This window comes from Chelmon rostratus, chromosome 17 (genome assembly GCF_017976325.1).
Source record: "Chelmon rostratus isolate fCheRos1 chromosome 17, fCheRos1.pri, whole genome shotgun sequence".
Taxonomy (NCBI): Eukaryota; Metazoa; Chordata; class Actinopteri; order Chaetodontiformes; family Chaetodontidae; genus Chelmon; species Chelmon rostratus.
In genome coordinates, this window is record NC_055674.1 from 8,966,227 (window position 1) to 8,989,363 (window position 23,137).

Sequence of the window (23,137 nt, forward strand, 5' to 3'; positions counted from 1 at the left end):
AAGTATTTATACTCAAAATCTGATTTTTTTGAGAATGCCTAGACATACCATTATAAAAACATATGCAGAATATTCATTTTCTGTGGTATTGTTATCAGTTTTTATTGAACCTGGACGAGGGTAAAGCTTCATGCTGTGGCCCCATTGTGTTTTCCAGTTAATAAGGAAGATATAGTCAACGGCAGGCATCTACTTCCCAAAAAACAGTCAGACAGAAAGGACAACCTTCCACTTCACTGTGTTCAAGCTTCTGTTACTCAATGCCAGTAGCACTTACAGTGATTCTGACTACTGAGGGTAAAACTTCAGAGTGTTCTATTTCAGAAGAGACCAAAACCATGAATGTGCTCCAAAAGGTTCAAAAACAGCCTTCATACTCTGGGTATGCCTTGGATTCCTGTTTTTAGGCTAATTTTACAGGAATGGGAGTTGGATTAATCACTTCTTAAGTAACATACTGAAATAGTAATAAGAACGGAGGTGTAAGGAATACCAGACTAGCTTTCATCAGACAAGATAAAATATTATATACATTTTCTGCTGCGGTAAGCCAACCACTGTCAGCCAACCTGCTTTATTGAAGTGATGTGATGAATCATGTTTTGGAGAACAATTTCAGGGACTGGTGAACTTTTTGGTAGTGCTACTAAATGACTTATGGGATGCTATTAGGTATTCTGTTTGGGGTTTTGTTTTTGTGTGTCTTGTAAAACCTTTGTCTTAGGTGCATAGAACATTGCACTACTTCAAAGAATCCTACAGGGCTTTGTTCAGAGATATATTTTTAAAATGTGCATGAAGAATATTAACAGCATTTTAATCATACTGACAGTTAAATGCAATGTGCCTTCATGCTATTTATTTTTAACTTGGCTGTCTTCTTTTTGCATTGCAGGTCTGCGAGTGCGAATGTTTAACTTTTCTCTGAAAGTGCTGAGCTGCCTCCTCTACATTGTCAGAGTCCTACTGGACAACCCGCAAGAGGGAAGACAGGACTGGTGAGAGAAACAGTGATAACAGGGGCTTAATGACGTGAAACAAAGTGAGTGTGGGGGCCTGATAGCAGGAGCAAGTGCATCAGGTCAATAGATAACAGTGTGTATAGTGTATCCCGTGAAATGATTGGATGGTGGGAGAAGAGAGGGGGTGGAGATGCAGTCAGGAGAGTAATCTGTTATTTGGACTGAGCTGAGTCCGGTTTTGGTAACAGAAGCTGGACAAGAAGTTACGTTCATTGCTGTTTTTGTGTTTTCTTATTCCCCCGTAGCGTGAGCGGAGTGAACTGCACCAAGCCAAACACATCGGCCCGCCCTTGGAGTGAGTTTGATTGGTAAGTGTCTAATGAGGAGTGATGGCTTTGGCCTGCAGGCAAGGAGCATGAAACCACACACCCTGGAGGACTGGCATCCCCAACGCCGGCCCGCTGGTCGGAAACGTTGTATAACGCAATCAATGCAACTTCACTTAATGACGCAATTCACAATGCTGATATTGAGCATTACACATCCACATTCATTTGTCACAATCCAACTGAATGGATTACCTGTCAACATAATATGTATGTAGTGCCTGTGTAGCCTAATCAACAGCGATCTAGTGGAGATAAAGCATGTAATCTACAATAGCAGAGAGAGAGTGTACATGGACCTGAGGCTAAGCCATGCCTCCTGCTCAGGGACCTATTGATCTAATTGGTGGCTGGTGACACTGGCTAAGCTCTGGCTCCACATGAATAAGGAGCCTGACAGAGTGAGCTCAGGAAAGGGATGGGCCGCCTCCTGCTCCAGGCAGCAGACTCGTAGGAGCAAATCAGAGCGCAGGCAGGCAAGCAGCCATGATAAGCCCCAGGGTGTCTTTTGGCGAAAAAAAAAAAAAGACCAGCCTTTCTCTCACAATAAGGCTGTAAATTTCCATTTGACTGTGTGAATATTACTTTTCTCCTACAATACGAGCACAGTGGCAGCTGTGCACTGCACCGTTGTTTAGTTGTAAACAGCATAATTCAGTTTTATGTAGTGACATGAGCTGTGTTCATGGTCCCTGTTGAGCATCATTGTGTTCAGCAGGAGAGAATTTTTATATTTTGTCCATTTTTAGTGCTCTCTGTCTAATTCTTGTCCCTTTTTTTGACACATCTCTCTCCTCTATTGTCTCCTTTTCTTCCACCCTGCAGGAAACTGATCATCTGGGTGGAGAGACCCCTACCGCTGTGGGCGCTGCAGGTCAGATGGATCAGTGCAAACAAGGCCTCAGTCTGTTTACACACGTATCTGCACGTCAGGTTTATCAGGACTTCATTGACATCATGTGATTTCAGGGCTTAAACACTTGATATCGCAACATTTCAGGAGTATTTACACTTACAGCGTGATTACACATATATGTACACAATCAGACACCAGACCGTCTCTTGCTTCACTTAAACCTGTTGCCTCTGAAGCTCAATCATCAGCACGCCTACTGATTCCACCCACGCTCTTCTCTTCCATCTCTGCGACTCCTAATTTCTCTCTGCCATGGTCTCTCTCTTCGACTGTCTTCACTCCTCTCCGTGTCTGCATCTCTCAGTTTCGCTGTAACTCTCTCTCTCTCTTTGCAGGTGCTTGTGGCTTTCATCAGCTTTTCAGAAACTATGTTGCTAGTCTATCTCAGCTACAAGGTGAGTTACTCGTGGCCCCCAACGGCCAATCACAAGCCTTTTGTGATGTCTGTGGCAATGATGTTTACATGTGCGCCGTGTGTGCGTGGGCGTGCATTCATGCAATATGCTCGAGGGTAGTGTTTGTCCACTTTGCACTCCGCTGTGTATTCACCCTACTAAACTGAAGTTTTCCTTTTTCCCCTGATGCCGCTCCTTTGCTCTTGCATTTGGAAAGCACCTCAGCGGGCCTTGAGGCTTCCTCAGCACCATCCAGTTATTGACGCATCAGAAAGACTTTAGGGGAGGCCCCCGTGTTGCTGTCGTGGGGGGCTGAACCATCAACGGGTTGCTCTGCCTTTGATGTACTTGACACTATAAGCCTATAAAGGGCTCCCTCTGCAGATTACTCTGGAGGCTAGAGGCCTTAGCATTTAGAGCTGACTGATTCCTGTGGACATACCCTGTGCCTGTCCACCTACACTAGTCAGATTCAGGTCAGCCATATGTAGGTGGCAAGACACATAAAAACAGCCATGGCTGACATCTTAATTGAAAGGCAAGTGATGCTGCTTCTTCTCTCAAAGGGAACAAGGGAGTTTTATAACCCCTATGCATCTACATCTATTCTATGGTGCACAAGCCAGTCAATTTGTCGCCTTCCGCTACCTGCAATCAGGCCTGTTATGCGGTAATCCCCTAAGGGCGCCGTGACAATGGAGTTTCCTGACCCCTGTGTGTGGTTTTTGTTTCCAGGGTAACGTTTGGGAGCAAGTATTACGAGTCCCCTTCATTCTGGAGATGATCAGCGCTGTTCCCTTCATGATCACTGTGAGTGAACGGATATGCATTACTGAGCGCTCACAGCACTCAATCATCCCATCCTCCCTTCTTGAACGCACGTCACACGTTTAATACAGTAGAACAGGAAGGATATCACAACACGCACATGCTCACATGACCTTTCCCTGCGAGAGATCCACTGAATGCACGCAACGTATCACAAAAAGTACTGCGACAGACAGCCAAGCAGACCAAAGCTTTCTCTTCTTGACAGGTGATTTTGCCCTCCTTCAGAAACCTCTTCATTCCTGTATTTCTCAATTGCTGGCTGGCCAAACACGCTTTGGAGAACATGATAGTGAGTGAAGGACTATCTCCCTATCTACTTTTTCCATTACTTTCATCTCAACATCTCTGTTATCTTGCTGCCATGCACTTTAAACTTCCACCCTGGGCTTGTTATTGAATCTTTTCACATTCCCTGCCTCCATCTATCCCATGACATGCAGCTTACAAAGCTTCCTTCACACTTTTTAATAAACTGTCTCCCTCTCTGCTCCATATATTTCAGCACTTTGCCATTTTCATCTCCTTTATAGTGCATTTCTATAATTTATTAATTGTTTTTTATTGTCTTTTTCCTACAATCTCTCAAATGCATTCTATCCATATTTTACACTTTTACAATGCAGCACAGGGCTGCGGTCGTTTCCATACATGAAGTCATACCCGTGTCCGTCTCTCTGCAGAATGATCTCCACAGGGCGATCCAGCGGACGCATTCAGCCATGTTTAACCAGGTGGTGATTCTCATCAGCACGCTGGTCTGTCTCATGTTTACATGGTGGGTACCCTCGCTGCTGACACTAAACTGAGAGGGGGGCAACAAGGAAAAGAAAGAGAGATATTAAAGGGAGGTTGGAGAGGAAGTGAAAGGTGTCGCAGTCATGGACAGGGTGAAGAAAGGAGCAGAAAGAGGGTGAGATGGACCAGAGATGCACAGCAATAGTGTGATACATGCAGAAAAAAAATGAGACGGGAGGCTGAAAATGCTACTCCTGGATCTAAGTTAGAGAAAAGCCGGACAGCAGAGAGGTAATTGTTAACTGTGAGAGTGAGATGGTGCTCTGAAATGACAACTGGCGATTGCTTCAGCGCAGTGGAGGACGTGTCAGCTCGCTGCATAGCTGGTGTGAAAGCCTGGGCTAATCCAGAGGCTCCTACACACAGTATGAGTAAGATCTCATTTCAGGGTTTACATTTACCTTTACAACAATGGGTGCAACGTGCGCCTATTTACACTAGTAACGTCCCAAAAATAAGCTCATGCATGCACCCCCGGCTATCTGCACACACACATCTTCACACACATATATGTATGCAGAGGAGTCAGACAGTGCTCTGTGTAAAATGGCCCCCACAGGCACCTAAACTTAACCCAGCATTTGAAGTCTCTGAGTGATGCTCACTTTTCCATCTTTCCCACCACTCCGTACCTCCATCAGTATCTGCGGTATCCAGCACCTGGAACGAGCGGGCAACAACCTGACCCTGTTCGACTCGCTGTACTTCTGCGTGGTCACCTTCTCCACGGTGGGCTTCGGAGATGTCACCCCCCAAATCTGGCCCTCGCAGCTCCTGGTGGTCATCATGATCTTTGTGGCGCTCATTGTGCTTCCCATCCAGGTGAGAAACAGCAGTGATGACCTCTAATACACTCACTGACATGAGACTGAACAGAAGATGTAATTGGCAATAAGGTTTGAATGTAATGCTGTGCAACAAACAAAATACCACTATGTAACAGAAAGCTTTAAAAGTGAGTTTGAAAAGAAACCCTCACTGCTTTGATGGAGTCAGGGAGCTCTGAAGGCAAAAACCCATCTCGCCTGTCTCATATTTTATTTTCAATTTAACTTCTGGAGCTGCCAACAGGGCTCTGCCAGACTTCCAGTTCATACGGTGGTAGAAAAATCTCAGATAAATTGAGCACTGGCTTTTAAAGCGATCAGAAAAAATCTTAAAATTATTCCCAAAATTAATTTATGGGACAGCTTTGCTCTCTGCAAAAGCAATTTAGTTTTCTTTGGTAAGCTCGTTTACAGTTAAGTTTTATCTGCTAAGATTAATAATTCTTGTGCCCCCCCCCCCCCCCCACGATAATGTGACGAATGACTCACTGCATCCTACGTACATTTACAACGCTATTTTTATTCAGAGAACATCGAGAGTGTCTTCTTACTCACTCAATTCCCCAAATCCCTCTCCTGTCATTTAACTGCTCTTAACTGAGGGAACTTCAAGAACCATTTGCACACACAAACACACACACAAACACGCACACACATACACTAATTGTACAAGGACTTATAAAAACAGACTGACGAACGTATCAGTTGCCTTATGCCCTCATGGTTGTCCCTCCTTTTCATGGAAACTTTATATTCCTGAGGTAGCTTGCGTTCATGTGTCTCCTAAAGGATGTGATAGTGCCAACAGGAGGAATTTCCTGTGTGTGTGTGTGTGTGTGTGTGTGTGTGTGTGTGTGTGTGTGTGTGTGTGTGTGTGTGTGTGTGTGTGTGTGTGTACTGAACCTGCAGCAAGATGAGGAAATCACACGCTTCTGATAAACAAATTATTTGTTTTTCTGACAATCTTGTTTTGTTGTAAATGAGATTTGTTTTGTGATGATGCTGCTCATCTTTGGTAGCTTTTCTGTTTTTTAATCACATCACATAAGCCAGCCATGGACTATTCCATACAGGACCGTGTGGCTGCAGGTTTCCATTCCAACCAAGGTGGAGCACATGAGGCTGGATTTAATCAGCTGATCTCAGTAATCAGCTGATTATTAGGTGACCTCTTGATTGGTTGGAACCAAAACCTGCAGCCCTTTATGGAATAGTTTGGGCATGCCTGACACGAGCAGTAGGAGTAGGGCTGCCTCCTACACCCGTCTGATCAACTGGCTCTCAGTGTTTTGTTTTTCCCATCAGCTGTGATGACCGGTGGTAGCAAATATCTTCATCACAAAAACAAAAGAGACTTTCACCGAACTTACACGAGCTGACTCGTAAAGAAATGCTGATCTGTGCATCACCATCACGGATGCCATGTCATCCTCCGCAGTCCCTCTTCCCATCTTTCATCCATAAATACCCCTTGACATTTAGAAACTGGCCTCCCTTTGCCCCAACCCCCACCCTGTGTGTGTGTGTGTGTGTGTGTGTGTGTGTGTGTCCGTCTGTCCGTCTGTCTGACTCTGAGTCCTGCCATGGCCAGTCTCCACAGGGGGCCACAGAGAGCATCAGGATTCAGCTCCCGCCTTTGTCTTATTGCTGCTTCTATTGGTTTTCCTGTACCTGTCCACAACACAGCACAGGACATGTACGTCTGGACAAGTCATTTTGTGTAATTTTGAGCCTCAAGAGAGGATATTGATTTGAAAATAAGATTAAAAGAGGCCGCAATTTAGGTAATTTCTCTTGTCTGCAATTCAGTTTCACCAGTTTGGAGACTTTCCTTGATACAAATCACAATACTAAAATAGAGGCTTGCTTGTTACATCACATCTACCACAGTCGTTGCCATCGAGAACTGGCTGTACACTAATGATGGCTGAGTAAAACATGACTGTCGTGTGGATGCGTGTGGCCTGATGATGTTTTCCAGCGTTAACGAGCTGATATTATCTCCACTCAAAACCGATCAAGTTTATCTGGGGAAAGATGATTACTTCCCAGAGGAAAGCAGCGACACGAGTGAAGGGTGTCTATTGAATTCTGTAGACGTGGTCGAGGTTTATGCTTAGAAACATTTTCAGCCATTCGTTACAATTGTTGCTGCAAATTTTCATTATAATGGTTCTTGCAGGTCTAGTTAAAACGACCAAGGGTGAATAAGAGGTAACAAATATACATTTTTACACTCAGGGTTAATGACCTTAACAGGCTTGCAAAGAGTGAATGATAAGCAGCCTCTGCCACTAACTAAAGTTTTAACAATAGCTACAGCTGATTATTTTTGTTTTTATTGGTATTTTATCCCGAACTTCAAAAATCAATGCCTCATAAAGCTGCTTCAACGAATGATTTAGAGAAATACCCCTCGCAACAAAACCACTCAGTAGTTTAATCTGTCATACAAAATGTGTCTATTCACTATCTGGCAGACAGTAGACAAAGGCTAGAAGGGGGGAAATTGGTGGCCTGGTTTGGTCCAAAGTTGGTCCAACCAAGAAAAGTGAGACAGTGTGTAAAACATAAAAAAACAGTCTTTTGTGCTCCTGTCCCAATTCATTTGAAATGTTTAAAATTCAGAATAAGCAGATATTTACAACAATCAATGAAGATGATGAGATCAAACATGACTGTCTTTGTCCAAAAGGATTAGCAAGTTATCACATACAGTTTTTTTACACTTTTTTTTAGGGTTGTAACTCTGTAAATTGTCGCTTTTGCACTTCAATTTTTGCCCAGATTAAACAAATTATATGTGACAAGTAATGATCTTATCAGTGCTGGTGGACAGATTTTTTACCTTTTGGACAGAACCGGGCTAACTGTTTCCCTGTCTCCAGTATTTGGGCTAAGCTAAGCTAACTGGGTGTGGCTTCGTAATTGCTATACAGACATAACAGTGACATAGATCTATTGCGTGATCAGAAGAAGAAAATTTTCAGAGCTCCCTCCGTTTATCGTAAACTACAGCAATCAGCATCTGTTTGCGGCAGTAATCTGTGCTATGAATACGTTTAAGCCAGTGTGCTCACTCTGGGTATTTTTCAGAAATCTGTGAAAAACAACAACAGCCTCTTGAATCCTATCAGTCTTTCTTGCATCACTTCATCTGTAACCAACCAACCAACCATCCATCTATCCACCCGGCGGTCCCTGGCACATTAAAAAAAAAAAAAAAATCAGTGCAGTTTAGCTCAGGCCTGCTGTTATTTCCGTAACCTGCCTTCGCCTGTTAATCTCTGCTATCATGTTCCATTGAACCACCCCCCTGAACCAAATCTCCACTTGTCTTAATTCCCTCAAACACTCTCCCTAATCAAACAGAAACACTATACAGCACAAGGCATTGTTCTCATATGCCACCTGGCACCTCCCTGTATTCCAGCTAACTAAATCCACTTTCCATCTGTTGAATGTGATCTGTGTTGTCCTGAATGCAGTTCGAGCAGCTGGCCTTTCTGTGGATGGAGCGGCAGAAGTCGGGGGGGAACTACAGTCGCTACAGGGCGCAGACGGAGAAACACGTGGTGCTGTGTGTCAGCTGCCTCAAGATTGACCTCCTCATGGACTTCCTCAATGAGTTCTTTGCTCACCCCCGACTACAGGTCTCTCCAAATGGCTTTAAGTAGGACGGCAGAGTGTTGGGGTGGTCTTGTTCTTTTTGTGTGTGTGTGTGTGTGTGTGTGTGTGTGTGTGTGTGTGTGTGTGTGTGTGTGTGTGTGTGTGTGTGTGTGTGTGTGTGTGTGTGTTGTCTGTAACCCTCCTGAGGGGCCTGAGCAGCTGAGTTTAAAGATGCGGACTAATTCAGCAACGGCATGGCTCAAGCTGCTGTCTTATTCATGTTGGAGTGATGTGTGTGTTTGCATCCATGTGTTTACAGTATATCCCAAAGATGAAGCCTCTCAGATGAGTGGTGAAACCTTCAGTGCTACATCGAACATGTAGACTGAAAATATCATGACCTGACAAACTGAGGATCTGCACAGACGTTGACATTAATAGACAGGACCTGCATGTTGAAGTGCATTTCAGTGCATTTTATAAACGTTTTTTAAAAATTTGGTCTCTAACTGCACTGTCACGCGGTCCCGGTCTTTCAAACGAGTGTCACATGTACCCAAGAAGCTTGTTTATGAGACAATTTCATGTCCGAGATTTAATTTGCATGAAGTTAAAATATGATATATAAATGAATAAATATCATAAATGTGAAATTAGCTGTGGATTTAGACCAATAACGGAAAGTTGGTTGTCATTCATAAAAAAAAAAAAAAAAAAAATTCCTTGTTACTATATGGTTCCTTCCAACCCTCCATGGTGGAGGACTGTGGCCCATCACATGACCTAGGTGTGAAACCTTTGTCATGTGTCACATGTGTTTGTGCACTCTGCATATCAAGCAATTCCACATGGTGCACCAAGACCAAAGTAATCAGTGAAATACTAAAAAACACACGATCAGCAGACGTCCTGTTCGACTCCTCTTCAGCCACAATACAAATTGTGTGTGTGTGGTCGTGTGTGTAGGACTACTACGTGGTGATCCTTTGCCCAGCAGAGATGGATGTCCAGGTTAGGAGGGTCCTCCATGTCCCTCTGTGGGCCCAGCGAGTCATCTACCTGCAGGGTTCTGCCCTCAAAGACCAAGACCTGATGAGAGCCAAGTGAGTCACCGAGACCAAAAACAGCAACAAAACAAGAGTCGATATCCGTCTGATTTCATTGATTCTATCATCTGTCTCTATAACTCCATTAAAAACATTATCAGAAAATAATCCGGCAAAAATCAAGCCCTGACAAAACCCAGAACCAAGCCAAGACACATTGAAATGAAACACATTCATAAGCTGGAGCTCATAATTAATACCTAAATCACCTACAGCCTTGAAGTATCTGCTGTAATTATGGTTTGAGTCATGTTGCTTATTGTTTACCCCCTGGCTCCTGATATTACAACCACAGCACCTCAGGCTGGCTTTGTCACAGGGAAAGAAAAGGAGCAAAAGCCTGTATGTTTAATCTCCCTGTCTCCTCGCCTCCTACTATCTCATCCATAAACGGCGTGGGCTTGAAAGACACATTGGTTTGTTTGTTGTTCTATTGTCCTGCTTTTTTCTCTTTTGTCCTCTCCCTCAATAACATGACAACACCCTCTTTCCTGTGTCTCCTCTCCTCAACGCTTCATCTCTCTGTCTCTCTCTCTCTCTCTCCCTCCCCCCCTCCACTAATTGCCTGCAGGATGGACGATGCTGAGGCCTGCTTCATCCTCAGTAACCGGTTTGAAGTGGACCGCATTGCTGCCGTACGTTCCTGTATCGCCATGACTGCTGAACGTCCACATATACGACTTTTTGGCTGATAATAAGTCTTAAAATGTTGTGTTTCTAAAAACAGCATAGGGACACAAACAGAAACACACAGACATAAAACAAAAGAAAACAACGGACTTTAAATGTGCATGCCATCAGTAATCTGAATGATTTGGCAGCACAAGCCTGCCTTAACTCGTCATGTCCGTAAACCAGAAGTGAACTTAGCATAAGTGAGTCAAATCTGATGAGACCCAGATTAAACTGCAACAATTTACCAATTTACTTAACATAAGCCTGCTTGTTAACCATACTAACATGCTTCTACAGATGGCGATGTTAGCCAGTCTCAGACTTAAATGTCTCAACAGCTATTGGATGGATCACTAGTAGTCCATAGTCCACAAAGGAGGAATCCCTCTGTCTTTTGTTTGATCCCTTAATTTTTCTTCTAGTAACATCATCATTCATTTGTTCAACACTTTGCTTTATGACTACATGCCTGCAAAACTAAAAACTAATGGCATTCCCATCAGCCTCAGCTGCACTTAGCATCTGTTAGTATCTAAACACACTAAATTAAAATGGTAAATATGGTTGACATCATCGTGTTAGCGCTGTGGCCTCACAGAGCCGCTGGCCTGGCCGTAAAGTCCTGTTTTTCCTGTGAGTGAATTATTATCAACTGTCTCAGGGTCAGTTTTACTCAGTTCAGCCTTCATGGCCACGTGTTCTGTGCTTTCTTGAATACTTAGAAGGACGTCAGAATTGCATTACTGTGAAATGCTGCAGCGGCCGTTCGATTGCTCTGTGCAGTCAGTGGTTTAAGAGGATTATTAGAGAGGAGCTACAGCTAATGATGGGCTTCCACTTCTATTTCTCTCTCCATCGCATTTTCCCTCTCTATATATCTTGTTTTCACTCCATCCATCTCACTCCCCTCTGTCTCCAATTTTCTCAGGATCATCAGACCATCCTCCGAGCCTGGGCAGTGAAAGACTTCGCTCCAAATTGCCCCCTCTACGTCCAGATTCTCAAGCCAGAGAACAAGTTCCACGTCAAATTTGCAGGTGGGAAGGGAGTGCGAAATCAAATACACTGTCTGGGACTTGAGGTGTCGACCAAAGGTGTGCGTCTCGGTTTTGTTTGGATGCAGCTGCTGTCATATGATCACATCAGGATGCAGGAAATAATGGGAAGACACCTACTTAAAAAATGTGTTTTCCTGGCCCAATTTGACAGTTGATTTTGCTCAGTTTGTGACTGGAATTGTTTTGGCACCAGTCGTGATACATAGCAGTAGAAAAATACTGGGTTATTAGGTAAACATTTTTATTTTGCTGCTTCAGGGTTGCATTGCAATGCCAGGGGAAAATGAGCCCTCCTGTTCCTGTCTGCACTTCATTTCCTGTGCGATTCATCAGCTGTCGAGTCTCATTTTCCACCTGAGCTTGGCTTGATTTGTAAGCCTGAAACTATCAGCGCGCCGGTGCAGCAGCGCAGCTCTCCGTCCTCCCAGCTCTGAAGAAGCGCTGGACAGATTGGCTTGGCTTGGCTGTAAGCCCTTTTGAGGGTTTCTGCGAGTTCTTGCATTGCCGTTTGGAGAGCGTCCCTTCTTCTCCTGCTTAACAGAAGATGCCAGTCAATCATCTGTGAGTGAAAGAAGAGGAACCAAACTCTCTGTCACCCTTTCCTCTCTCTCACACATCTCCCTGCCTACAGCTCTGGAGATCGTCAAACTCATTTCTAGCTTGCCGCCCTCATCCCAGCTGTCTCTATCAATGATTAATGTTTTGCTTTGCTACCTTCGCAAAGAAAATCCCCTCCTTTTGATGAGTTTTGCTGTTGTGCTAACATGGCAGGCGTGCTCTCCCGCAGGCAATCCTCCTTTGCCCCTGCAGTGCTGTTTAAATACCCTTAAACACAGCCAGACAGAGGACTTTGTTATTAGTGGGGCAGGAATTGTCAGGTCCAAAGAAAAATTCATGCTCATCTAAGATAGCAACTGAGTGAGCTGTGTGGAGTCTGTGCTGGCAGTCGGAAGCTGTAACATGTGCATGAATTGCTTTGATGTGTAATCTTACACTGACATAGTGTGAGCTTTTTCAATGTTTGAATATCTTCCTCACTCATTTTAAAATGTGATGTTGTTTCTTATGGAATAGCCATGCCTGTGTTGATGCAACAGCCATTCAGAGTGGAATAAGACAGTCCCTGTTGGACTATAGTGAACTGAGTTTGAACAAAGCCAAGTTCAAAATCAGGTGACTGTAATGCCCTGAAGTCACCGTAGGTAGAATAGGAAGAGCAAATAACTGCAGTCACATAGGCGTTACTGTAAAGTACGGATGCCATGTTTTGACACCATTTGGAAAATGCTCACTAAGTGCTAGTGTGGGAGGCATTAATGAGCAAGAGATACAAGATTTAATTTGATCCACAGGAATAGCTTAATAACAGCCCGGCGTATATTAGGAAAGATCTGTCGGCATGAAGCTGCAGCAGGGCAGGAAACCCGGAGGCGTTTGAGTAACAAAACAGAATTGGGCGCAGAGTGTCAATTGATTATCTCCCCAGTTTATGTTTTGAACAATAATAGCCGGTCGCCCCCCTGAGCTCGGCTCATTGTAGCCACACGGTGTTGATGGGGGCTGACTCATTCAAACAATAACGGCGTACTGATTTAATTAGCTCCACCGGTGGGCCTGTGGTCAGGTTGTAATTGCGCTCTTGCAGAGGGTGCAAGTAACCGCGTCTGCACGCACACACACATATCTGCACACACAGGATTACACCTTTAAAACCAGTGTGTGAGAGAAAACATCACGCAGTCTGGGTGTATTGGGGACGGCACAAAAACCCTGAAACGGTGGGAGAGAGAGGATAGAGAGAGCGTGTCTGTGTGTGTGTGTGTATGCTCAGTGTGTCAAGGTTGGTAATTGGTTTCTCTCCTGGTCTGGGTCCAGGCACCTGAAGGATACAGTGCAGGATGGAGGGCTGTAGTGAACAGTAAGCAAAGAAGACGATGTGAACTGAAGGGGATCACAGTGCTGAAGAGAGGTTTATGAAGGACATTGGAAATTGTATTTTGGACAAAAGACTCAGTTTGGTGTGTGACGACTGTCTGTGCTTTGGCAGTTAGAAACATAAGACAGTAGTCAATGCTGTTGCTCCGCAGATGCACCATCAATGTATTCGTTTTATCCTCTGTAGGCTTTAGATGCCCATCGCTCAGTAAAAGCAGGCTGTATAGCGAGAGGCCGTGTGTTTGTGTGTGAGCTGCATTGTGATGCACCGCTCTCAGCCGCGAGAACATTTGTACTTCAGCTGAAGGTCCACAATTGACAGTTTTAATTGTCATGTCTCACACCTGCTCAGCCTCAGGCAAACACAGACATGACTAATTTCTGAAAGACTGCACGTACATCTCAGCTGGCCTCCTGTTACTCAGACTGGCAGCTGATGGAGTCTGATACTTCATGTCAGGCTCTGACGTTTGTCACCTATTATTTCCTAATACAGAGCACTTTGTGCTTTTAGGACCTAGCTCAACATTGTTGGTAAACAAGGCAGCCCTAATATGCCTACGCGCTCATCAGCGAACATAATGCACTCAGGATTTACCCAGCAGGGGGGAAGGACCCTCCCTGAGCCTGAATCATTGATTGGGTTAATACAAGCATTAATCAATCTGTTGTTTCTTCCTTTCAAAGAGGAGGCTGTGTTTGAACAGGTCAACAGGAGGACTGTGGTTTAATGAGGCTGTCACTGAATCACTGGCTTGTTGCTAGGTCTTCCCATCATCCCCAAAAACTGAGTGGTGGGCCACAGCGGTGACACAAAATTGACCCCATGGGAGTAAACAGGGGGAAAAGGGTGATGGAGGACTCAGCTGTCTGTTCCACTCTTTGTTGTTAGACAAACATCAAGCGACAAGATGTTTTCCAACGTGAAATAGAGACACTTTTTATAGTCAGCGCGCAGTTTTTTGGTGCTGAGCAGCAGCCATTGACAGTGAAATGTACACTAACTAACCCACTTTATTAGGTACACCTATCCAACTGCTCGTTAACACAAATTTCTAATCAGCCAATCACATGGCAGCAACTCTATGCATTTAGGCATGTAGATATGGTTAAGACAATCTGCTGCAGTTCAAACCGAGCATCAGAATGGGGAAGAAAGGTGACCTTGAACGTGGCATGGTTGTTGGTGCCAGACGGGCTGGTCTGAGTATTTCAGAAACTGCTGATCTACTGGGATTTTCATGCACAACCATCTCTAGGGTTTAAAGAGAAAGGTCCGAAAAAGAGAAAATATCTACTGAGCGGCAGTTCTATGGGTGAAAATGCCTTGTTGATGCCAGAGGTCAGAGGAGAATGGCCAGACTGGTTCAAGCTGATAAAAAAGGCAACAGTAACTCAAATAACCACTCGTTACAACCGACGTATGCAGAAAAGCATCTCTGAACGCACAACACGTCAAACCTTGAGGCAAATGGGCTACAGCAGCAGAAGACCACACCGTGTGCCACTCCTGTCAGCTAAGAACAGGAAACTGAGGCTACAATTCGCACAGGCTCACCAAAATTGGACAATAGAAGATTGGAAAAAACGTCGCCTGGTCTGATGAGTCTCGATTTCTGCTGCGACATTCAGATGGCAGGGTCAGAATTTGGCGTCAATAACATGAAAGCATGGATCCATCCTGCCTTGTATCAACGGGTCCGTGGTGTAATAGTGTGAGGAATATTTTCTTGGCACACTTTGGGCCCCTTAGTACCAAGTGAGCATCGTTTCAATGCCACAGCCTACCTGAGTATTGTTGCTGACCATGTCCATCTCTTTATGACCACAGTGTACCCATCGTCTGATGGCTACTTCCAGCAGGATAACGCACCATGTCATAAAGCTCGAGTCATCTCAGATTGGTTTCTTGAACATGACAATGAGTTCACTGGACTCAAATGGCCTCCACAGTCAGCAGATATCAATCCAATAGAGCACCTTTGGGATGTGGTGGAACGGGAGATTTGCATCATGGATGTGCAGCCGACAAATCAGCAGCAACTGCGTGATGCTATCATGTCAATATGGACCAAACTCTCTGAGGAGTGTTTCCAGTACCTTGTTGAATCTATGCCACGAAGGATTAAGGCAGTTCTGAAGGCAAAAGGGGGTCCAACCCAGTACTAGCAGGGTGTACCTAATAAAGTGGCCATTGAATGTATAATACATTGCGAGCGCCACAGAGAGAACACAACATCAGCGTTTATTGAGAATATTTTGTCTGCAGAAAGTAGTTCCAGTGCAAACTGGTAACATTTTGGATTTTACTGAGAAACCAGCAGATTGTGTCCAGAAAGACATGTTGCTGTTTAGTTTTTTAAATGCTATTCTTCAATTTTTTGAGCTTGCAATAGCAAAAAATTAACCAACACCACTTTTTATAGTTATTCTTTAAGTTGTATGCACAGCAAAAAAGCCAAACACTTGCTGGTTCTAGCTCCTCACCTGTTTTATATCAGTATCAATTGTAATATTTTGTGGGTTTTGGATTGTTGTTTGAGCAAAACAAAGTATTTGCAGACGACTGGAAATGTGATGGGATTTTTTTTTTTTTTTTTTTTTTACTGTTTCACACTTCATAAACCAAATCATTAATCAAAACATGACACATCAGTCCTTTTAGCGCCACAAATGAGATTCTATCCACGAGCATTAAAATTCAGAGAGTTATATCTCCAAACCTCAGCAGGTACGACTGCAAACAGCATGACTAAATACTGCTCGCCGTAAAGTGAGATCATTTGTGATTTTTATTTGATCTGGTTGAGCGTACCCTTTAAAAGATTTAATTAGATTTAAGCCCTGACCCCTTATGTCACTTACACCTGGATTAATGGGATGTAACAGCAGCCTTCTCTGCCACACACACACACACACACACACACACACACACACACTGACCGAGGCTAGGAGAGTCTTTTCCAACAACACATTTGTATTCACTGCAGCCTTCTTGGGTTCAGAGTTGAGCGCTTTATGGAACACAACGCGAGTGTTTGTTTTTTGCGCCTCAGTCACTCTGCAGCTCGTGTTTCCTGTGTCTGCAGATCATGTGGTGTGTGAGGAAGAGTTTAAATACGCTATGCTGGCTTTGAACTGCGTGTGCCCGGGTACCTCGACGCTCATCACTCTTTTGATCCACTCCTCCAGAGGACAGTGAGTTCATTTGCTTTCTGTCTGTCTGTCCTGCTTTGATTGTTCACAGTAGTCAAGTGTAAAACATTAAATATAATAATGAAATCAGAGTTGTTCAGTCGATACAGTGAATAAGTGAGCTGTCTCGTCACTGTCACTCACTCTTTGAGGTTTTTTTCTCAGAACGACACCCCAAGAGGCCTTCAAGCAACGTGTGGGAGCTTTTCAAGCCCTCAACAGGTAGGATCTGCATTCACACCCAGGATTTCTGTGGCACATTTGTGCTCAGCGTTCACCAAAGTCCTCTGTCTTTGCATGCTGTGCTGTGGGAGTCTGTGAGGAGATTTCGTAAGAGAATTAAAAAATAGCTTGTTATTTAGAAATAGTGCTGAGAAGATTCATTTATGATGATCATTGTTGCTAACTTGCAGTGTTCAAACTGCAGACAGCATGTCAAGCTTTACACAAATTTATACAAGAGAGGCAAAAGATTAAATATATCACTAATTAATCACTTTGTCACTCAACGAAGTGAGCAGAACCAGAACGTTATCTGTTCAATGCACAAGATTGCAGTTGCAACAAGATTTTTTTCCTTAATGTTTCTACATAATAGACCTCTTTTTCAACAATGGTTTGCAAAGAAACACAGAAATGACGATGTGCATATTTGTTAAAGAAATACTAATTTAAACTCTCTATAACTTTTGCCTGGTGAGCTCAACATCCGTGTTCATAAGTATGCGTCTATATCTGGACTTGATGCCATTTGGTTTATTGGCTGTTACAATGCTGCTTTCACTTAGTTCCTGTAAACCGCACATTTGATATAACACTTGTTTATATAATGCAGCCTTTGTCGCAGGCCACCCACATTCACGCTGCCACCACAACCTTGCTTCCTGTTATCACCTCTTTAGCCTCCGCGGTTAAAGTGAGAAGCACGTTGTCCACTTAGCTGTGTGAATGTGGACATCTGGGACCTATTGTTCAGACAGGCTGGGTGTCCTTGTGTACATCTGTGTGTTGATTGAAGTATTGATCAGCAGCTATGACAGAGATGTGAGATGTTACCTCTGCGACCTTGAGTGCAAAATCATCGGACGTGGCCCCGGTGCTGAGCTGGGTGCGTTGTGTGATGTGTTTTAAAGGTCAGTCTTTCCCCACGTGGCCAATCAATCCTCTTTTCTGTCTCAGGGAGGGCGGTGCATGTTCGGCGGACCAATGGCACCGAACCTACCGGCGCTGCTCTGCCAATGAGGTGCATCACATCCGCCTGGAGGAAAGTAAATTCTTCGGGGAATACCAGGGCAAGAGTTTCACCTTTGCCTCCTTCCATGCTCACAAAAAGTAAGTCATAATGTGAAAAAGCCAAGAAATGAGAACGAGCATCAACCCGCATGGTTCAGAGCTGACCTCGTCTCTGCGGCTGCAGGTATGGAGTATGTCTGATTGGAGTGCGCAGATTGGACACCACCAACATCCTGCTGAACCCTGGTCCCTGCCACATCATGGGGGCCTCTGACACATGCTTTTACATCAACATCTCCAAAGAGGAGAACTCAGCATTTGTCAGGGGCCAGAGGGAGCCATCATGGGGCGGCACGGGAGGAAATGCCAGGGGAGTGCCCCAAACCATCTACCATGGACTCACCCGCCTGCCAGTCCACAGCATCATCGCCAGCATGGGTCAGTCAGATGGGCACGGCACAAAGACTTTGTAACATTTACACACTGACCTTCTGTTTGCACTTTCCATGTTGGTCAAACATGCAAACCTGTCGTTAAACTGTCTTAGACAGCAGCACAGTTACAGCTGTCAGAATTATGCAGTTCTCACATTGGAGGCCTCGCTGGGTGATTAGAAATATTCATAGCTTTTCCAATCTTCATGTATCTGATTATAAGTCACAGCTGATAAGAGCAGCTGCCAAATGAACTGAAATGTCAGATATTGTGGTTTTGCAAACACACCACCTGGTGGACAACAATGAAAGTGTCCAGCTCGCAGGTTATCAAAGCTCTTGCTACAGTATGCATTATCAGGGATCTGTGCAAACACATCACATGTAGTGTTTGATCTCTTATAGCTTGATCTCTGCTCTGATAATCACTGTGGCTGCGTGCGCATGTTTCAGGCACGGTGGCCATCGACCTGCAGGACTCCAGCGACAGCAGCCCAGAGGGCCAAGACCCGGGGAGCACCGGGCTGGGCAGCGGAAGAGGAAGCAGGAGCAACTCCAGGACGGAGATGGGTGGCGCTAACACTCTGGCCCTGCCCGCCATTGGAGACTCAGCCGAGGAGAGGCGGCACAGCATCGCTCCCGTCCTGGAGCTGGTGGATGGTGTCAACAACCCCACCTTTGACCTGCTGGGGGACCAGTCAGAGGACGAAGGAGGGGAGGAGGGCAAGGAGGACAGTGACAAAGATGAGAGCGCCCACTGGTGGGGTCGACACTGCGAGTAAGCAACAGAAGATGCTTTCATTCATGGGTATGTAGATGTGTAAGTTTGTTCAGAGGTAACTGTGGGCTTGTGGTACAGGTGGGTGAAGGGATACCCGCTGAACTCTCCATACATCGGCAGCTCGCCTACGCTGTGCCACCTCCTTCAAGAGAAGATGCCTTTCTGCTGCCTGCGCATGGACAAGGTATGGCATTTAAATGGCTCGCATCTTTATTTCTCACAAGTACACATTGCACATCACACTCCACTGGCCACTCTGCCTCTCTCCTAGGCTTGCCACCACACCCTTTTCGAGGATGCCCGCTCGTATGGCTTCAAAAACAAATTGATCATCGTGTCGGCGGAGAGTGCAGGCAACGGTCTGTACAACTTCATTGTGCCCCTACGGGCCTACTACCGACCCAGGAAGGAGCTCAACCCCATCGTGCTGCTGCTGGAGAGCATGTAAGGATGCATCTGTGCTATTTGCTGTAATGCGGCGGCCATGCTCGTGAACACAGCTTCAAGCTGAAATAGGTTACATGTTAGTGTTGGCCAAAATTGTTGCTGTGAGCACAACAGCTAACCCACAAATCTAGGTTGCGCACGATGGTAAAACGGGTTCCTCCTTAAATAACCAGCAGAGGAGAAAAACGGAGCTATTTAAGGTCACGGCAAACATGATTTGTGCAAAGCTGAATGCTTTCAGGACAATGTGCTCCACAATCCTGTGTCATGTTCTGTGGCTGGTACACAAACGCAGTCAGGCCAAATGAGAGTGGAATCCAATAAAAAGGCAATAAATGCTGAGTCACTCCAGTGTAGTGTTGTTATTTTCAGCTTTCTCTGCAGGCAGTCTGGCTGTGTTGTATTTCTCAGGCTGAGTGAGGGGGTTCTGCCTCTGTGGGGACATTAGCTCTTCATCATGGTACATACAAATCTCTGCTGGAGGAAATCTAAAGTCTTTGTGTTTTGATTGGTTCAGACCTGAAGCAGACTTCCTGGAGGCAATCTGTTGGTTCCCCATGGTGTTCTATACTGTGGGCTCCATTGACAAGTAAGACAGACCGAAGCCCCTGACTGATTTAATCTTTTATCTCCCTCTTTCTCATCTTTCACTCTTCCCTGAATCTTGATCATTCTCAAACGGCTTAGGTTATGCTTTGATTTATTCTTACTGCCCATCTCTCCACAGTTTGGACAGTTTGCTGCGATGTGGAGTGACTTTCGCCAACACCATGGTGGTGGTCGACAAGGAGAGCTCCATGATTGCGGAGGAGGACTACATGGCTGATGCAAAGACTATCGTCAACGTCCAGACCCTCTTCAGGTCTGCTTTGCACAAACTCGCTCTGCAGTCTCACACACTGTTTTAACTGCAACTCTATAGCAGTACGATGGGGGAAATGTTCAAATGAATAATAATTAGGAAAATTATCTGCCAACAAATCAGGAAATTTTGACTTACCAAGATTTTTAAAACAATTAATAATAAATAAAATAAAATATCTAGTCTCAAAGATCCACAGTTATCTTAAAATAAGATGAAATAAGACTATTTTTTATTCCAGGTCAGGGAAACTCACTTGTTACAACAGCAAGAATAAAAATGAGAGGTAGAAAAAAAACCAAGTAGAACAAATGGACAATAAAAACAGACAAAATAAAATTAACTATAGAGGCTGCGTTCATTATTTACAAGAGAGTACAAACAATATTGCCCTGTGAAACAATGTTCACGGAGGATTTTGAATTACACATGAGAAAAATATGAATAATAAAATACAGTGTCAAATTTAGGCTATTGCACAGTAAAAATACATGATATTGCACAGGATATGTTGTGATGTGAAACAACATCAACGCAGTTCTACATTAAATTAAACGATGCTGGAGTTAAACAGTCTGACGGCTGCTGGGATGAAGGACCTGCGGTAGCGTGGATGCAGCAGTCTGCAGCACTGTCGTTAGAGCTGCTGCAACTATCTGCCACTCTTGCGGTGCCATCTTTATATATCCCGTCAGACAAAAAAACAAGCATATAATGCCCTGATATAAGGTACTGCTGCTGTGTTTTATTCTCTCTTGTCTGTGTGCTTCTTCTCCCCCAGACTGTTCCCAGCTCTTAGTATCATCACGGAGCTCACCCACCCAGCCAACATGCGCTTTATGCAGTTCAAAGTCAAAGACCACTACTCTCTGGCCCTGTCCAAGCTGGAAAAGGTAAAAGCTTCATACCTTCACACCCCCACACTCGCTCTCTTTCATTTCCCTCAACCCAGACTTCAGAGGTCATAATGAAAAAAAGCAAAACAATGAGAACAAACACACCGCAGACTGTTTAGCATTATGAAAGCCATCCTTTAGCCTCCTCTGTGCTTTTCAGAAATACGTTCATTGAATCACTGCTAACGTTGCTTCGTCTTGATGAAAAGCTGCGAGCTGAAAAGTGCTTCTGTCACAGCCGCTGTGAAGTTTTGCAGTGAACATTATAGCCTTGTGGTTTTTGTTCTTTTCGCCCCGTTGCCGCTTTTCCTTTTTTAATTGCTGTTGTTGTTAATGTTGATCTCCCTGTGTCTTAATGAATTCTGCCTTTGGGCATGAATAACATGTATCAACAAATCAGTAAAGAGCTTAACATCATTATAAAATCGCTGTTTTTGAAATTTCTGGCAGTGCTGTCTCACAGCAGGAAGAACCTTTGGTGGATTTCCAGCCTTTTCTTTGTTTGGGCGATGCATGTTTGTGTGTGTTTTCTTGAGATTTTCGGGTTTAATCCCACGTCACACATGCACTGGGAACTGCAAATTGGCTGTGAGAATTAATGTTGGTTTGAACAGTTTAGCCCTGGATGTTACGCTTCCTTCAGCCCACTGCAAGCTGGACTGGATGCCTGACTGAATAAATAAGATTATGAAAAGAAAAATACGCGTGTTTTGTAGGAGCAGGTCTGATGACGCTTGCAAAGTGTCTGGATTTGAGAAATGTGCATCACATCAACCCTTCTGCACGAAGACCAGTGTAATCAGGAAAGTGTGTGTGTGTGTGTTGTTTGTGTGTCTGTGGTTTGTGTGTTTGATCTGCAGAAGGAAAGGGAGAAGGGGTCCAATCTGGTGTTTATGTTTCGCCTGCCCTTCGCTGCAGGGAAGGTGTTCAGTGTCAGCATGCTGGACACTCTCCTCTACCAGGTATCTCAAACGCAGACTCAACAAAACAACAAAATGTGGCTAAATGCTAAATCCGATCTATTCCTGTTGACTCGTTTGCTGTGTTCTGCCAGTCATTTGTGAAGGACTACATGATCTCCATCACCAGACTGCTGCTGGGTTTAGACTCCATGCCTGGCTCAGGTTTCCTCTGTGCTGTGAGTAGCTGGACAGTCACTGAATTCAGCCTTTTTAGACTGTGAAGCGCCGCTGAGGCTAAATGTGGCGTTTGTTTTCTAGATGAAAATCACAGAGGATGACCTGTGGATCCGCACCTACGGCAGACTCTATCAGAAGCTGTGCTCCTCCAATGGAGACATTCCCATCGGCATCTACCGGACAGAGGCTCATAAGCTTCCAGTCTCTGAGGTCAGCTGCTGCTCTTACTGGTTTTGGGGTCAAGAGCCGCAGGTTAAAGTCACTGAACTGACTGGTACAATTGAGCAAGACATGTAAATCAACAAGTTCATACTCTAAAGCCCTGCTGGCACCCCCCAGAGGCCCTAATGTGTATTACATCCCACAATACAATGAGTTCAAAGAAGAATATACTGATTTGGTATTTTTAAATTATATCTGTAGCAGAGCTAAAAATACAAAGACAGGAAAGGTAACTCTGTAGAATTTAATTCCTGGATAATGAGATATTACACATAGAATTGGCTTTTTTAAAATCGAGGCTCTCTCTGCCATTAACAGTCATGTGAGACAGACATGTAGAGAAACTTGCATATTCAGAAAGAAATCTATATAGTAGACGTGATGCCATGACATTTTCACCAATGTGGGAACTTTAATTTTTGAAAGAAAAATT

General features: G+C 44.4%; 1 protein-coding gene across 2 annotated transcripts in view; it reads left to right on the forward strand.

Moving 5' to 3' along the window:
- The window catches only part of LOC121620341 (potassium channel subfamily T member 2), a 35,991-nt gene that overhangs the window by 10,437 nt on the left and 2,417 nt on the right, over nucleotides 1-23,137 (forward strand). The window contains exons 3-26 of one of the 2 annotated variants that reach the window (XM_041956358.1): nucleotides 896-998; nucleotides 2,174-2,222; nucleotides 2,600-2,659; nucleotides 3,395-3,469; nucleotides 3,696-3,779; nucleotides 4,171-4,265; nucleotides 4,927-5,107; nucleotides 8,601-8,765; nucleotides 9,688-9,824; nucleotides 10,399-10,462; nucleotides 11,431-11,539; nucleotides 16,585-16,693; nucleotides 17,870-18,022; nucleotides 18,108-18,361; nucleotides 18,811-18,846; nucleotides 18,898-19,080; nucleotides 19,192-19,322; nucleotides 19,410-19,582; nucleotides 20,103-20,174; nucleotides 20,313-20,447; nucleotides 21,229-21,340; nucleotides 22,204-22,305; nucleotides 22,398-22,481; nucleotides 22,564-22,692. In XM_041956358.1, the coding sequence (XP_041812292.1) occupies nucleotides 896-998; nucleotides 2,174-2,222; nucleotides 2,600-2,659; nucleotides 3,395-3,469; nucleotides 3,696-3,779; nucleotides 4,171-4,265; nucleotides 4,927-5,107; nucleotides 8,601-8,765; nucleotides 9,688-9,824; nucleotides 10,399-10,462; nucleotides 11,431-11,539; nucleotides 16,585-16,693; nucleotides 17,870-18,022; nucleotides 18,108-18,361; nucleotides 18,811-18,846; nucleotides 18,898-19,080; nucleotides 19,192-19,322; nucleotides 19,410-19,582; nucleotides 20,103-20,174; nucleotides 20,313-20,447; nucleotides 21,229-21,340; nucleotides 22,204-22,305; nucleotides 22,398-22,481; nucleotides 22,564-22,692 (2,795 nt within the window). The remainder of the gene's footprint in view (nucleotides 1-895; nucleotides 999-2,173; nucleotides 2,223-2,599; nucleotides 2,660-3,394; nucleotides 3,470-3,695; nucleotides 3,780-4,170; nucleotides 4,266-4,926; nucleotides 5,108-8,600; nucleotides 8,766-9,687; nucleotides 9,825-10,398; nucleotides 10,463-11,430; nucleotides 11,540-16,584; nucleotides 16,694-17,869; nucleotides 18,023-18,107; nucleotides 18,362-18,810; nucleotides 18,847-18,897; nucleotides 19,081-19,191; nucleotides 19,323-19,409; nucleotides 19,583-20,102; nucleotides 20,175-20,312; nucleotides 20,448-21,228; nucleotides 21,341-22,203; nucleotides 22,306-22,397; nucleotides 22,482-22,563; nucleotides 22,693-23,137) is intronic. The other variant, XM_041956361.1, reaches the window with a different exon arrangement.